The sequence below is a fragment of the Thalassophryne amazonica genome, chromosome 9, assembly GCF_902500255.1.
Source record: "Thalassophryne amazonica chromosome 9, fThaAma1.1, whole genome shotgun sequence".
In the NCBI taxonomy this organism is placed as follows: domain Eukaryota; kingdom Metazoa; phylum Chordata; class Actinopteri; order Batrachoidiformes; family Batrachoididae; genus Thalassophryne; species Thalassophryne amazonica.
The window spans coordinates 49,559,664-49,575,025 of record NC_047111.1 but is presented as its reverse complement, the minus strand read 5'-3'; the positions used below and the strand labels follow the sequence as shown (position 1 = coordinate 49,575,025).

Sequence of the window (15,362 nt, the reverse complement as noted above, 5' to 3'; positions counted from 1 at the left end):
GTATTGTTTCTACCTGTGCTCCAAAGACATGTGATTTCACTGATTAGCTTGTCCACCTGCCTGAAGAGTTGAACTGATTAAAATTAGCTGGTTTAGCTGGGTGGATAGAACAAATATAAAGAGTACTTTTACTCACTGATGTCAGGATTAACCACCTCTGATAAAGGCCTATATAGGACTTACTTCTTCATTCAAAACTGGATCCAGCTCTTATAATACATCAATTGATTTCATAAATGCAGCATTCCACTCTTTTCAGCAATTATATATTTCTGTGGAAAAATCTCTCTGACCTGTATACTGCAAAAATGAATTTTGTGTAGTCTGTATGGATTTTCCTTGAGGCAGAACAAAAACAGATAAAAATCTTCTTAGTTGTGTTCCTGTTGATCTGACATTTACTGTTGTTGTCCCTTTTTCAGCAATGTTCTCTAGTGATACAGTTATCGTTAATCGATCAAAATTGGATACGGTATGGCAATTTTGAGACAGAGAGAAACAGACAGAGAATGTAAATAAGAGAGTGACATCGGGAGAGGCATATGGCATCATATGTAGCGACGTCTGGTTTACTGGTTAGTAATAATTTTGTTCAAAATGCACACATTTCACAGCTGTGCAGTATGTTCAGTGAGATTCCAATGTTCAAATAAAGGCTAAAACAACATTTGCACAGAACCAGATAGACATTGCTTGGTTTCCTTACCTGAGACAGTCCTGACAACCTCGGTGGTGTTCCTCAGTCCCACAAACGAGAACTGGTAAAGCCTCCAGGAGCGAATGTCCCCAACCTCCACAGAGCTCCGCTTCCACTTGTACACAATCTCCTCCCTGGGGTATCCATCTGAAATATCAAGCAAGACAGTTCAGAGTTAATTTAGATCACAAAGATCATAAAAAAATGTTAGCAAAGGCTAATTAATATTCTGTTTAGGGCATATGGAGTGCACTGGAGGCCATGGCCCCATTACCGCATAATATGGCCAAATTAAGGGAAAATGCAGTGACTTTGACCACTGGCATCTTTCTTTGTTGATGTAATTAATAACCAAGTTAATAAGACAGCTAAAGTCCTCTAGTATAACTCAGAAATTGTTGTGTTATTCTTTATTTCCAGACTAAAATGTTTCAGATATTCTCACACAAAATAGTTCTTAAATGATACACAACCCCAAATCAGACAATGTTGGGACAATTTAGAGAATGAAACAAAAAAAAAAAAGTGATATTTACAATTACTTTGACTTCTGTTTCATTGTAGACAGTATAAACCCAAGATATTTCATGTTTTGTGTTGTCAATTGTATAAATACATCTTTTCTGCATTTAAGGCCTATAACACATTCCAAAAAAATTAGGACAGGGGCAATTTAGGGCTAGTAATGAGGTACTTGAAGAGATTTGCTAGTTTCACCTTCTACACTAAATAAAACCATTAATTAATTCAAGAAAGATGGAGGAATTTCATTGTGTAAAGGGCAAGGGAGCAAGCTGAAGCTGAACGCTCATGAGCTCCAATTCTTCAGATCGCACAAGAACCTCCATTCATCAATAGCTGATATAACCACATGGGCAAGAGGTGAGTTTGAAAAACCTTTGTCAAGCAGTACTTGATGGAATTACATTCAGAAATGCCACGAAAAGTCTCACTGTGCAAAATACAAGCTTTATGGTCACCTTCTCCAGAAGTGGTTTTGACTTCTCTGGGATTAGAGCCATCTGGGATGGACCATCATGCAGTTGAAATACAAATTGTGATCAGACAAATCAGTATTCTAGATGTTTTTTGGAAGAAATGTGCTTCAGACCAAAGATGAAAAGGACAATCCAGACATGTGCAAAAGCCAGGGTCTGTCCAGCCCAGTCTCAGGTTTTTTTTTTTTCGTGGTCCCCTGACCAAATTAGTCAAATTTTCGTGACTTTTTTTAATTCACTATTCCTAACCCTACTCCTACCCCCGACCCTAACCTTAACCCAATATTACTCTTTCCCCCCACCCTAACCATAACCACCCTGACCCCCCCCCCCACTTCACTTTTAATTTCGTACAGCCATCACAGAATGAATTAGAATTAATTTGTCCTGCCGTGATGAAAATGAGGTGCTTTTCGTCACAATATCACAAACCAATAGATTAATGTATATTTTGTGCTGCTGAATCATGACTTGCCGTGAGACCAGGTTGGTCTGTCATGGTATGGGATGGTGTCAGTGTACCTAGCAAAGATAATTCATACTTCTATGATGGGAGCATTCAGAAACGTACACTGAGATTTTACAGCAAAATATGCTGCCTTCAAGAATTACATGGAACATTTATCAGTTTAAAACAGAATTCATGTCCAACATTTTTTCATGCAATCAAATTTCTGCTGCTTGTTCTGCTTATTATTCTGCTTATTCTACACTTTATGCCATATTTCCCCTAAATTATGGTTAATAATTACGCATTCATAATATTACAATGAATTTTTAATTGATGTATCTTTGATTGATTAATTCCATATTGTTTTGTCCATGTTCCATTGTTGTCTTGCTGTAATGTTGCTGTGAAGCACCTAACATTTATGTGTTATACAAATAAAGCTAGTATTATTTTTGATCTTGTTCTTTGCTTTTGGTTTATGTGATAAACATTTGTTTGCGTAAACTGGCTGTTATACGAGGTGTGTTAGAAAAGTATCCGACCTTTTTATTTTTTTCAATAACCTTATGGATTTGAATCACGTGTGACTGCATCAGCCAAGCTTGAACCTTCGTGCGCATGCGTGAGTTTTTTCACGCCTGTCGGTTGCGTCATTCACCTGTGAGCAGACTTTAAGTGAGCACTGGTCCTCCCCCTTCGTCGGATTTTCATTGTGAGGAAAATGTCTGAACAGCTGGAGCAGCGCTGCATCAAATTTTTCCAGAAACTGTGAGAGACAGCCAGGTGGACCACCATTTGGAAAATTTAGATGGCTTCAGGGACGATTTTATGGGTATCACACAGATTAAGGAGTGTTACAGCCGGCGCACAATGGCGGAGGGCGCGCCGCACTCCGAGCGGCGATCAACAGGCTGAAACGACCAGATCATTTCCAAACTGAATGCTGTGTTGATCCGGGACGTCGTCTGACTACCAGAGAAATGGCAGAAAAGGCGGACATCAGCACTTTTCCGGCACATTCCACTGTTAAAGGAGATTTTGTCATGAAAACAGGAGCGGAGGAATTTGCCACGGAGCCGCTAATAGCGCAGAACGAAAGCACCTCTGTGTTGGTCTCACAGGACATATTGTGGCATGCCCAACTCTTCGACAATTTCTCGGATACTCACTCGACTGAAAAGCCACCCAAAGCCGTCTGAATCTTCCGAATGGTGGAAGAACTGGGCATGTCCGTGAGACTTCCAACACGGAGGTGCTTTTTGTTCTTTCTTTCTTTTCTTTCTTTCTTCAATATTTATTTCATTCATTTAAAAGAAAAAAAAACAAAACAGAAAAGCAGAAATAAAGCATCTCAATTACCAGAATGAAAAAGAGCAGAGAGAAGAACAAGTGTTATATTTTCTGCCCCTTTTTACAATACAATCTTTCAATATCCAGCGTCATTATTCGACATCATTTAACAGATTGTATTTCTTTAACTTGTCACATACCACTGACTTATTTCATAATTATGACCATTATTTAATAGATTACATCTCTGACAGGTTACATTTTTAAACTTAAAACATTTTAAACATTATTAACAAATTACCTTTTTGACTTCCTTACAGCCCACTGACTTATTTCATAGTTTCATACTTACTTAATACATCTAGTTTAATATGTTTTTTAAATAATTTAAGCAACCTTAATTCTTTAATTTCTTTGTTGAGATTGTTCCATAATTTTACACCATTTACTGCAATACTCCGTTCCTTTACTTTGGTTCTAAATCTTGGTTTTCTAAAGACTTCTATTCCTTTCAATTTATAACTACTTACTCTTTTCTCAAACATATTTTGAATGTTTGTTGGTAAAGCATTTTTATTAGCTTGGTACATTGTTTGTAATATTTTCAAATCGACCAAATCACAAAATTTAAGTACCCTATACTTAATGAACAATGGATTAGATGGATCTGTAAAACCACTGTTGCTAATCACCCTTAAAGCCCTTTTCTACAGAATAAACAAAGGTTGTATATAAGTTGTATATGTTGATCCCCAGATTTCTACACAATAAGTTAAATATGGGAAAATCAATGAATTGTGCAATGTTAATAAACCATAACTATTTAATGAATATTTTACTTTATGCAAAACAGCAATGGCTTTCGCTATTTTTCCTTTTATGTAATTTATGTGTGACTTCCATGTAAGATCTTCATCAATCATGACTCCTAAAAATTTCATTTCTTTTACCCTTTGTACATCCATTCCATCTATTTGTAATGACACGTTATTTTTTGCTCTGTCATTAAACAATATGAAATTTGTCTTATTAATATAGTCACAGTCTGTTTATATCAAACCAATGTTTAACCCTTTCCAATTCTGTATTTATCACTTGTGCTACTTCCTGTATATCTGATCCAGTAAAAACAGCATCGTATCATCAGCAAATAAAATGCTACCAAGCACATTAGATACATTCACAAAATCATTGATATACAAAATAAACAGTTTGGGTACAAGTACCGATCCTTCTGGTACTCCATAAGTAATATTACACAATTCTGATTTGGTATTATTTATCTGAACAAACTGCTTTCTGTTTTCTAAGTAGCTTTTTACCCACTGATGTGCAATACCTCTTATTCCATATTGTTGTAACTTGTGAAGCAATCTTGAGTGGTCAATAACATTAAAAGCCTTTTTCAAGTCATTAAAAATACTTACAAAATAATCCTTATTTTCTATTGTTGTTGATATTTTCTCTATTAATTCCATAATTGCCATAGCTGTCGAATGTTTTGTTCTGAATCCATACTGAGCATTATTTAAAATATGATGTGTCTCAATAAATTTATCCAACCTTGTCACAAAAACTTTTTCCATAATTTTCGAAAACTGGAAGCAATGATACTGGCCTGTAATTAGAGAAATTATGTTTGTCTCCATTTTTATATAATGGGACTACCTTGGCAATTTTCATTTCATCTGGAAAAATCCCTGTTGACAGAGACAGATTGCAAATATAAGTGAATGGTTCAATAACAGTTTCTATTATACTTTTTACAGTAATCATGTCTAAATCTTCATGGTCAGATGATCTTTTGCTTACACAGTTTTTTACAATATTTCTTATTTCATCTTTTTCCACATTGTCCAGGAAAATACTATTGACCATATTTACAAGTGTATGTAATGTATCTTCTACTATTAGTTTATTTCCCACCAGACTTGATCCTACATTTGAAAAATAATCATTAAACCCATTTGCCACTTCTCTTTTGTCATATATCTCTTTATTTTCTTTGACAAAGTAATTTGGAAAAGTTTCTTCCGCTCCATCACTTTCAATCACACTTTTTATAATTCCCCATGTTGCCCTCATATTATCTTTACTCTTATTTAATTGTTCACTGTAATAATCCCCTTTGTCAGCCATAGTTTATTTACTCTTTTATTACTAATTTCTATTAATTTACAGTTTTTATTATATGATTTCATCAATATTTTCATAAATGAGTTATATGCTACATTAACATCACTGACATAAACTTCTTCCCAATTTTGATTTTTAAGATCATATTTTAATGCCTCTAAGGCTTTTACTGACTTATCTCTTTTAAAGTTTATAACAGTTTTTTTCTTGTACCTATTTTTATATTTAAATATTGAAAAAACTGGTAAATGATCGCTAACATCTGTCATCAAGATCCCATTCCTGATAATTTCATCTGTTCTATTTGTTCTGCGCCATTACGCGGCTCCGTCCTGATGCGTGAATTCCGCTGCACGTCTTTCATTACAAAATCTCCTGTAACAGTGTAATGTGCCGAAAAAGTGCTATGTCCACCTCTCTTGCCATTTCTCTGGTAGTCAGATGATGTCCCGGATCAACACAGCCTTCACTTTGGAAATGATCTGGTCGTTTCAGCCTGTCGATGGCTGCTCGAAGCGCGGCGTGCCCTCAGCCGCTGTGGGCTGTCTTTAATCTGGTTGTAATGCTCCTTAATCTGTATGATGCCCATAAGATCTTCACCAAAAGCCATCTGAATTTTCTGAATGGTTTCCACCTGGCTGTCTCTCAGAGTTTGCTCAGCCATTCTCCTGACAATGAAAATCCGCCAAGGGGGCTGGACCACTCCTCCCACAAAGCATGCTCACATGCGAATCACGCAGCCAACAGGTGGGAAAAAACTCACGCATGCGCATGAAGGTTCAAGATTGGCTGATGAAATCACACGTGATTCAAATCCATATGGTTTTTGCAAAAAATAAAAAGGTCGGGTACTTTTCTAACAGACCTCGTATGAAGGCTCAATGGCACCATGATCAAATGTGAATTTGGTTGAAGTTTGATGAAAATTGAATTCCAAGTGGTGTACAAGTTGTAGAGTTATTCATCATCTTCTGATCTACAATAGTGGAACCCCCAAGACAAAGAGCAGGAAGAATTACAGCAAAATCAGAGCAGCACCACCAAAGTATTTTGGGGCCGTTCGCTTGGATACATATGAGGTTGAAACCATGTGGAAATCAAGGATTGGGCTAAATAACAGCAGTAGAAGAAAGTGGTGTGAAGATTCACCAGTATGTGCACAAAAACATCTGGTGTTTACAATATCTTCCTTTTTTGGCAAGATTGAAGAATGACTTTACCAAATAGAGGATCACAAAAGCTAAACTGAAAAGTCACCTTGATGAGTGGCTGGGATAGTAGTAGAATAATTATGACTTTGTAGGAGATGTATCCTGCCAACTCCCCTCCTCCTTTTTTGCATACAGTATATTTATAAAGATATTATTTTAGAGAAATTGTCATCGACAAAGAAAACTAAATTAAAAATGTGCTTTTTCAGGCCAAAAAAAGACGATTATATAATGGGCTCTTGCATAACATGTTGAGAAAATAAAAAGTATCCAGTCCATCTGTGAAGATAAATTTTTTTCCTCTATTTTATGCCATCCTAAAAATCAAATATGGGCAAATGGATGTCTAGCTATTACTTGTATTTTACCGATTTTGCAATCAACAGGATACACAGGACTGTAAAAGTGGTAACAGTAATCTCAGCTATCTGACACTGATTCACTTAAGACGCACACATGCATTACCATAATCTAATCATCGAAGTCTGATGGATTGAATCAGTCTGGTGTCCAAATCTGAAAAATGGCACAGCCTCTCATAAATCTGGTTGCAGATAAAATGGGAATTAAACTCGTTATGCTGTGAATAAATGCTCTTTCCCCTGTGTTGAATTCCCTCTCTTAATGATCTCCAGCTAATTCTCTTTATATTTCAGTCTAGACAGAGCACAAATCAGCCGAGGAAGGAGGGGCTTAAATTATGCACATGAACTTTCTTCAGTTGAAACTTTAAATGGTTTTATAAGTAAAGTGCTTTCAGACATCCAGTAATGCTGAGCGCTAACCGCAGAGGAACGGGATGAAAGGACCGGCTCATTTGGCACATTGCAGATAGCCAGACCGGCTCTTTGCACCGTCACTGCCACTGCTTCCAAGACAAATTATGGATTCAGTGTCCATTTGGAAAGCAGGAATAAGCTAGAACAATGGTTATGGAACTTAAAGTCGCAATTTCACTTTAGCTGTGATGTTTGTTGAGTCTTAGTGGTTGTTATACTTTGAAATGTACAAGCACTGTGTGTTTCAGTGATAAATAGATTGGATTTCTATAGTGCTTTTCCATCTGATGCAGATGCACAAAGTACTTTAACACAATGATGTCAGTGTGCTGCCACGCAGAGCATTCAGCTGCACATGGGGAGTAACCTGGGGATTAAGGACCTTACCCAAGGGACTATAATCCTTTTCCTGACTGACAGGAAATTGAACTGAGGATCTTCTAGTCACAAGCCCACCTCTCTAACCTGTTGATGATTACCTCCCTTTCCTCCCTATGTTTGAGCAAATTCTAGCAATATTCATGCAAAATATTAATCTATTACATGTGAAATACAGCATTGTCACACTATTCTTAAAATAAAAACTGTATGATTAAATCTGACTGCTGATAAAAGTGTAAAAATGCACCACTTTGTTGGGGAGTGGGGATTGGTTCTTGTGGCACGTGCTGAGAAAATATAACACGTGACAAATTGCTACACACGGCACTGGCTGTCGCATTGGAGATTTGAGCTCAGGCACTGTACATCAAGCAATTTTCAAACTTCTGAAAAGATCCAGGGCTTTCATCAAATTTAAATGAATGCTCTGCTGCTTTTAGGTCTAAAGTCCCCCATCCCCCCGCACACACACACACACACACACACACACACACACACACACACACACACACACACACACACACACACACACAGAGCTATTTTGGAGGCATTCTCTCAGGGGAATATCCCATGGTGCATCTTTCTGCAGATCCCTAGCAGTGTGATTAGCATAACTTGCCCCCGTCTTGTCCCTGCACAGAGGATTTGTGTCACCATTTGAAATGTCTTCAAAGTAAAATATTGACAAACTGCAAGCAAATCCATTGATCCTTTGGGTTTGATCGAGCTGGCAGTCAAACATTCATTACTAGGCCGTGACAAAATCTTCAATGAATAAAAGATTTAACAAATGTTTTGTCTTCAACATATGAACCTTTTTTTTTTTTTTTTACAATTCTGTTACAGAGCAATGCTTTGACTGACAGAGTATTCTATGGCGTTTACTCAAGAGGGTGACTCATAGAGCACAACTCTGTTTCTACAGTTTTATCACATATATGCTGTTGTAACTTGCAAAAACAAAAGTATAACAAATGCATAATGACATGGTATGAGTCATATCATTCATAACTGGATAGTCATGAATCATCATCAACACCACACTGTGAAATCCAGCAGTATGACCTTGAGCTTGAATAACATGCTAATTAATTCTGTCATGCTCCATCATGAGAATTTGAAAATGGTGAACAGCCGAAAGACAAAGAAGAAGGTGAATTTTGCAAATGTGTGACCTTTGACCAATAAAAAACAAGTCAAAACCCTGGAGTATGACCTTGAGCTTGAATAGCATCCAAATTGCATACTACCTTGTGCACACCATCTGTCTCACAGAACAGGAGAAAAAAGCCATTGGGCCAGATATAACATACTGGTGTAAACAGGGAGATGTTTAGTAGAAATGACAGTGATGTTTTTGATTAGATTATTTACAACCCCAATTCCAATGAAGTTGAGACATTGTGTGAAATGTAAATAAAAACAGTAAAGTTTATCAGTTTGAGCAGTAAATATCTTGTCTTTGTGGTGTATTTAATTGTCTTTTGAGCAGGAACAGTGCGAGCAGCTGCAGCTGGGGCAAGTTGCACCACATCATACCACTGATGTGGAGGGAAATAAAATGCAAAACAGCTATATAAGCTGGGTTGATATAAATAATACATAAAAGGGGACCCAATACAGAACCCAGTGGTTAAATAACCCTGGTTAAAAAAAAAATGCCACTCACAGGATTTGAACCTGCATGCTCTGATTACCAGACAGAAACTTTACCACTGCACTACAATCACTGTCTTATAACGGGAGCATAAAATGGCTGAAATCAACAAGCAGATAAACGTATTTTCAAAAAAAAGCCCTTCACAGAAGTGATATGTGTTTTTTTATGTATTTCGATGTGAGGACAGCAAGCACACACGCATGCGCATGTCAGTCAAAACACCGTGCATGTTCTGCAGCTCTGATGTCCAGATCCAGAGTTGTCAACAGCTCCCACACCCCCGTCCGTTCAGTGCACAGACCAAGATGTCACTCTGATCAGATGAGAGGTGCCTCGCCTGTGGGGGGGGGGGGGGGGGGAGGAGCGAACCACACACATGCACGTGTTATGGGGGAGAGCGGGGGGGGAAGCCCGCGACACACGCACATGTGTTGTGGGGGGAGCCGACACTCTGGCACATCACATTTGCACTTGGTATCTCCACAGTCGTGGGGCACTTAGACAGATTTCACATCCAGCTTGACAGTGATTGTCTGCTGACTGTTTTCGTGATGATAGTACGAATAGCCAAACATTTTATAAGTGCTAAGCGAGCGGTGTTAGATGTTCATGTGTGTCAGCTGGAATTTGGCCGACACTTGCCGCGAGTGGGTTCGATGGGCTCGCAAAGGGCACACTGTCTTTCAGCCGCTGGTGTGTGCAAATAGTTGTAGCAACAGGTGTACAAGGTGTTAGAGGCAGGTACAATTTTACACATTTTGCATACGATTCCTGCTTCATGTGCAATTCGATGTGTGAAGGTGCCCTTTGTGATGGACAGGTTGACAGAAGAGATCAGTCCGGAGTCTCCATGGACTATGATGTTTGTGATGACAACTGTGGCATACTGATTTCTAGTGACAGTAGGTAGATGGCAGGCATCAGAAAGATGGAGAATAAAAGTCTGTAGGAGCAAAACACTGTGTGAATGAGAGGGAGCTTGGTGGAATAGTGAGATTGTAAGGAGTAGAGGTGGAGATGTCAGACGACTATATACTTGGGGTCTAGTGTTCAAAGTCATGGAGTGTGTGATAGATAAGTGAAGAAAAGAGTCACTGCCACTCTTCCCCACAGAAGAGTGGCAGGGGTTATTTCTGATAGAAGTACATCTGTGAAAGGGAATGTTTGTTGTGTTGCTTGGAGATGGTGGTACTGACAAACGCAAGGTGTTGCTGAAGGGGCACTGCAGAAGATACTGCAATTAGGACTGAGTCTGATGGATGGTACAATGGTTTGGAAACAAAGAGTGAATGGTGATAATGAGATGTGAATGTACAGATGGGTGATATTAGGTATATCCAGAGAAAGATGCTGAGGGTGGAGCTGCCAAAGAGGTGGAGAAGATGAAACTCAAACAGGAGATTTATGGATGTGGTGATGGTAGGCATGCAGGTTTTTGGTGCGACAGAAGAAGGTCCTTGGTTAGCACTGAAAGAAATCCAATGACTTCTGCAGCTCGGTGTCCTGGGGGTATAATGATGCCTTTAATGCTCTCCTTACTGGGCTCATATGTTCATTGTCTGAGTGTGTGTGTATGAGGGGGGAGGATGAGAGAGTCGGGTATCAGCATATGGCCAAACTTACAGCTTGAAAACTCCAGGGGACATGAGTGCTCATCCATTGGGAAGTTGTTCAGTTTAAGCTGGCACTCGGCATCAATGGTCAACCTGCAGAGAGACACAATATGTGCAAACGTATACTTAAATTGCATGCCAGCTGATTATAAAATGCAACTTTGTAGTGGAGCATGACTTCAAATAGGACACAAACAGTTCCAGGATATAGTTGTCGTTAAACTTTCTCAAAATTGAAACAAAATCTCTCGCTGCATCACACCAGCCCTTCGTCCTTTCACTCTTGAAAGAGTTTGAAGGAAAAGTCATTAAATATCATCTTAATGAGATAATGACCTTCACTGACTTTAAATGTCCATGCACTTGCCATTGTTATGTGTCATTGTCCTCGGTATCACAGCGGTCATCCTAATTAACTAGTGGTTATATTCAGAGTTCCTTAACAAATTAATGAAGTGGAGAAGTAGTCTTCTGCATAGTGGAACATCCATCATGGCTTGACTGAGTCCAGAGTTCACTGTCTCTCTTATTATCACCAATGATGCATTGCAGTGTCAGAGTAATGTCTGCTATATTTATTAAAGCACACAATACTGTACATCATAATACACACACTCACTCACACTCATCTTCAACCGCTTAGTCCAATCAAGGGTCGCAGGGGGCTGGAGCCTATCCCAGCAGTCATAGAGCGCGAGGCGGGGTACACCCAGGACAGGACACCAGTATGTCTACATCATAATAAGCAAAATTAATTTTCCCCTGTCTCCATCTATCCTGTTTTACATATCACACCTTAAGTGCTCTATCTTCATGGCGGAAATAAAAAAAATGACTGTTGCGCAGACAGTGCAAATCCACTGTGGCATGTCCCAGTGCACATTACTATTAAGCAGCAAGTCATAACAGCACAAACCAGGGGAAAGGACACAAAGGAATTGGCTTTACCATCTTCTTTAGACAAGGGCATGTTGTAGTCCAAACGTAATATCAACCAGTCCATGTCCATCCCTTTGACTTTATTTAGTACACCTGCGGTCCAAGCAAACCCCACAGGTATGTTTACTAAGGAAGTGCTGTATTTTCTGAACCGTTATACTTATTCAACTGAAATTTTATGTAATTGTCACCTATACAGTTATCTTCAATCATATTTATTTTAAGCCAGTTTGATTAAATACTTTGGCTCCATAATTGTTTTATACAGCCAGTTTTATACAGTGGTATCTCATCAGACTCCATAGCAAAATTTTGAGCTTTATGTCAATTTTATCCAAACTACTGAACTATCAGAGCAGTTGTTATTCCAGTTATTTCTATCAGAGCAACTGCAAGGAACAGGGGTTGGTGTGGATTTTTTTTTTCCTTTTTTATTGAAAAGGAATGCTCAAAAAGGAAAAACATTTTAAAAAGTCTTTCAAAATGAAATGCATTTTGACAGCCATATACTCAAAATTATTTTTTGAAAATAGCTGCAAAGTCACCCTATCAAGTCACATTGCAGATACCTGCAAGAATGGTATAAATAAAAAAGAAGTTCTGGTGGGGTCCATATGGACCCGAAGTGTACTGATTAATAAGTATCATGACACATACTGATGAAAAGTGCAAGGTGCACAGCTCCGTGGTACTGAGAAAGCAGATGCAAGGCTCCATGAGGTGAAGAAGCAAAGAATATATGGGTGATTCTTAGACTACGGGCACTTATTATGTCCTTTGATCATATTGTATGAAAAACAGAAAAAAGGGGAAATTTCACACTTTTATAGTTATCTTTACAATGAAAGTGTGTTAAGAAATTTGTTCTAGTAGTCTATGATGACTTTTTCACCTTTTTTCAGCATCATTATATGCAAATATTGCCGTTTTGTGCTTGTCCCACACCCAGACTTTTGATCTTCAAACGTTTTTTTTCTAATGTTTTAAAATATCTCTGAATAAAATACCAGTAAAATAATCAAAACATAATTGGGGTATTCAATGTCATACAACTGTTGTGATTTTTTTTAAACAAAATGTAGTTGTCCCACACTATTGCCGTAATTTCCACCACAACACTGTAATGTCCCTTTAAACAGTTTGTATGAAAGATTGTTTGGGTAGTTTCTATGGAGATAAACAGTGACATCAGAGCACATGTATATAGTGCCAAATCACAACAAACAGTTGCCCCAAGGCGCTTTATATTGTAAGGCAATGGTGTGGTGGAAATTACATTTACATGGCCAATAGTGCCCGTAGTTAAAGAATCACCCATATCATGAATTTTCCATATCTATGTGTGTGGATAGATATGAAAAGTGCCATTAGTGCCATGTAACAGCTTTAAATGTGGCTTAACATTGCCATATTTTTATTGTATGTTCATGATGAAGTGTGTTTTGTGTGTGTGGCAAAAATATGCCCTCATTCTAATGCACCATATCTGGTGATGATACAGTATGTGCAGGCCAGCAAGGTGTATGTGCACTGTAACTGTTTTGAAAACAATGATTTTATATATGGGTGTTTAGTTGCAACATTTCTGTTATTGCATGTTCTGTCAATCTTCTGTTCTGCTTTATGTTTTGTCTTGTTCCAACTCTCTGAGTCTAGTCTGCTTGAGGTTGCTTCCTCAAAAACACCTGAGGGAGTTTTTCCTTTCCACTGCTGCCTGTGTGTTTCCTCAGGTGGGTTGGTAAAGTTAAAATGAAGCCCCTTGGGGTGATTTTTGTGATTTAGTGCTATATGAATAAATTGAACTGAATTGTTTGAAAGCGGTCACAGATGGTCACCACATTGAGCTTGGTCTGCTTGAGGTTTCTGCCTGTAAAATAATAAGAAAGCCCAAAGAGGCTCAACCTAACTGGTTTACGGCTCTTTGGGGTAACCAGTGTTAGAGAAAACAAGATGATTCAAACCCAGTCATAAATTTATAGTGTTTAGTCATGAAAATGACTAACATTTCAATGCAACTGTGTCTTTATTAGAGTGAGTGGGAAATGGCTATAATTATCCATTATAATTATTTTCATCAAGGCAGGCACGGTACTTAGTCTGTGATTTAAACATGAAAAACAGAATACTAATTCTCAGCGATAATGATAGCCTTTAACCTCCCAGAGTTACATAACCAAACATTTGTTGTTTACAAATGAGAAATTCCTGAGGGAAATGCTAAAACAATCTCTAAAAAAAACCCTCACATTAATTATCATCTCAGGCATTTCAGATTTGTACCTGAGGGTGTAAAGAATTCTCCCGTCATTCCAAATCCGAAGCATCCGATTGGGTGTGGTGATCCAGTGAGCATCGGCTTTCTTTGAGTTACGGAAAAATGTGTCCGGGATCCAGATCTTCCCTACCATGTTGCTGTTGAGGCGCAGAACCTTCATTGTGCTGTTGAATTTTAACCTTCTGTCATACCAGGTCTGGGCAAAAAAGATGTCAATAGTGTATTCCTGTTGACAAACAAAACACATACATTATGTTAAAATACTTTTGTAAATGCTGTATCATGTGAGAAAAAGGTTTCTGCAGGGAAAATTCTGCCAAGAAAACTGTTAATATTCAACACCGGATACTCTGTGTTCCCCTTTTTTCATTGAGACATGGTGAGATCAAATCTAAATCTGGGATGGAAAAGCTCTCTGCTGGTTGCCTGAAGATGACTTTGCAATGCCAAGAAAAACACTTTTCCTCAGACAAGACTGTGTGTGCACTGACTGCAAAATCTTTTGGCACCTATTGAAGACCAGTGTAGAAAAAGAACATCTTGACGCCCTCAACCTGAAAATTAAATGTTCAGCTGGGCAATTAATAGTTCCCATTGTTTGGCTCAAGTATTATCTACCATCATAACCCACTGCCTTGGCAGCGGTGTGACCTGAGCCTGGCAGTGCCGTCTATCTCATGTTCTGCCCTTGTGAGAGCAGAGCTATGATGAGGATATACGGGATGAATCGGGGATAGAGGCATGGACAAAAGTAGAAAAGGCATGATGTGCTCCAATCTGTGAAGGATATGAGAGGGAGCAGAGTGGGGTGAGTCCAACCTATCAGTCCTGTTATTTATTTTGCTACTTGCATTGGTTAAGCCCTGAGGTTCAAGTAAAAAAAAAAAAAAAAGAAAAGAAATCTGGGGATTTTGGTGCAAAACAGCAACAAG

General features: G+C 38.4%; 1 protein-coding gene across 5 annotated transcripts in view; it reads right to left on the bottom strand.

Moving 5' to 3' along the window:
- Nucleotides 1-15,362, bottom strand: part of gabrg2 (gamma-aminobutyric acid type A receptor subunit gamma2) — a 223,839-nt gene that overhangs the window by 111,850 nt on the left and 96,627 nt on the right. For all 5 annotated transcript variants that reach the window (XM_034178011.1, XM_034178012.1, XM_034178014.1 and 2 more), the window contains exons 4-6: nt 14,436-14,656; nt 11,227-11,309; nt 707-844 (exon numbers count right to left, since the gene is read on the bottom strand). In XM_034178011.1, coding sequence (XP_034033902.1) covers nt 707-844; nt 11,227-11,309; nt 14,436-14,656 — 442 coding nt within the window. The remainder of the gene's footprint in view (nt 1-706; nt 845-11,226; nt 11,310-14,435; nt 14,657-15,362) is intronic.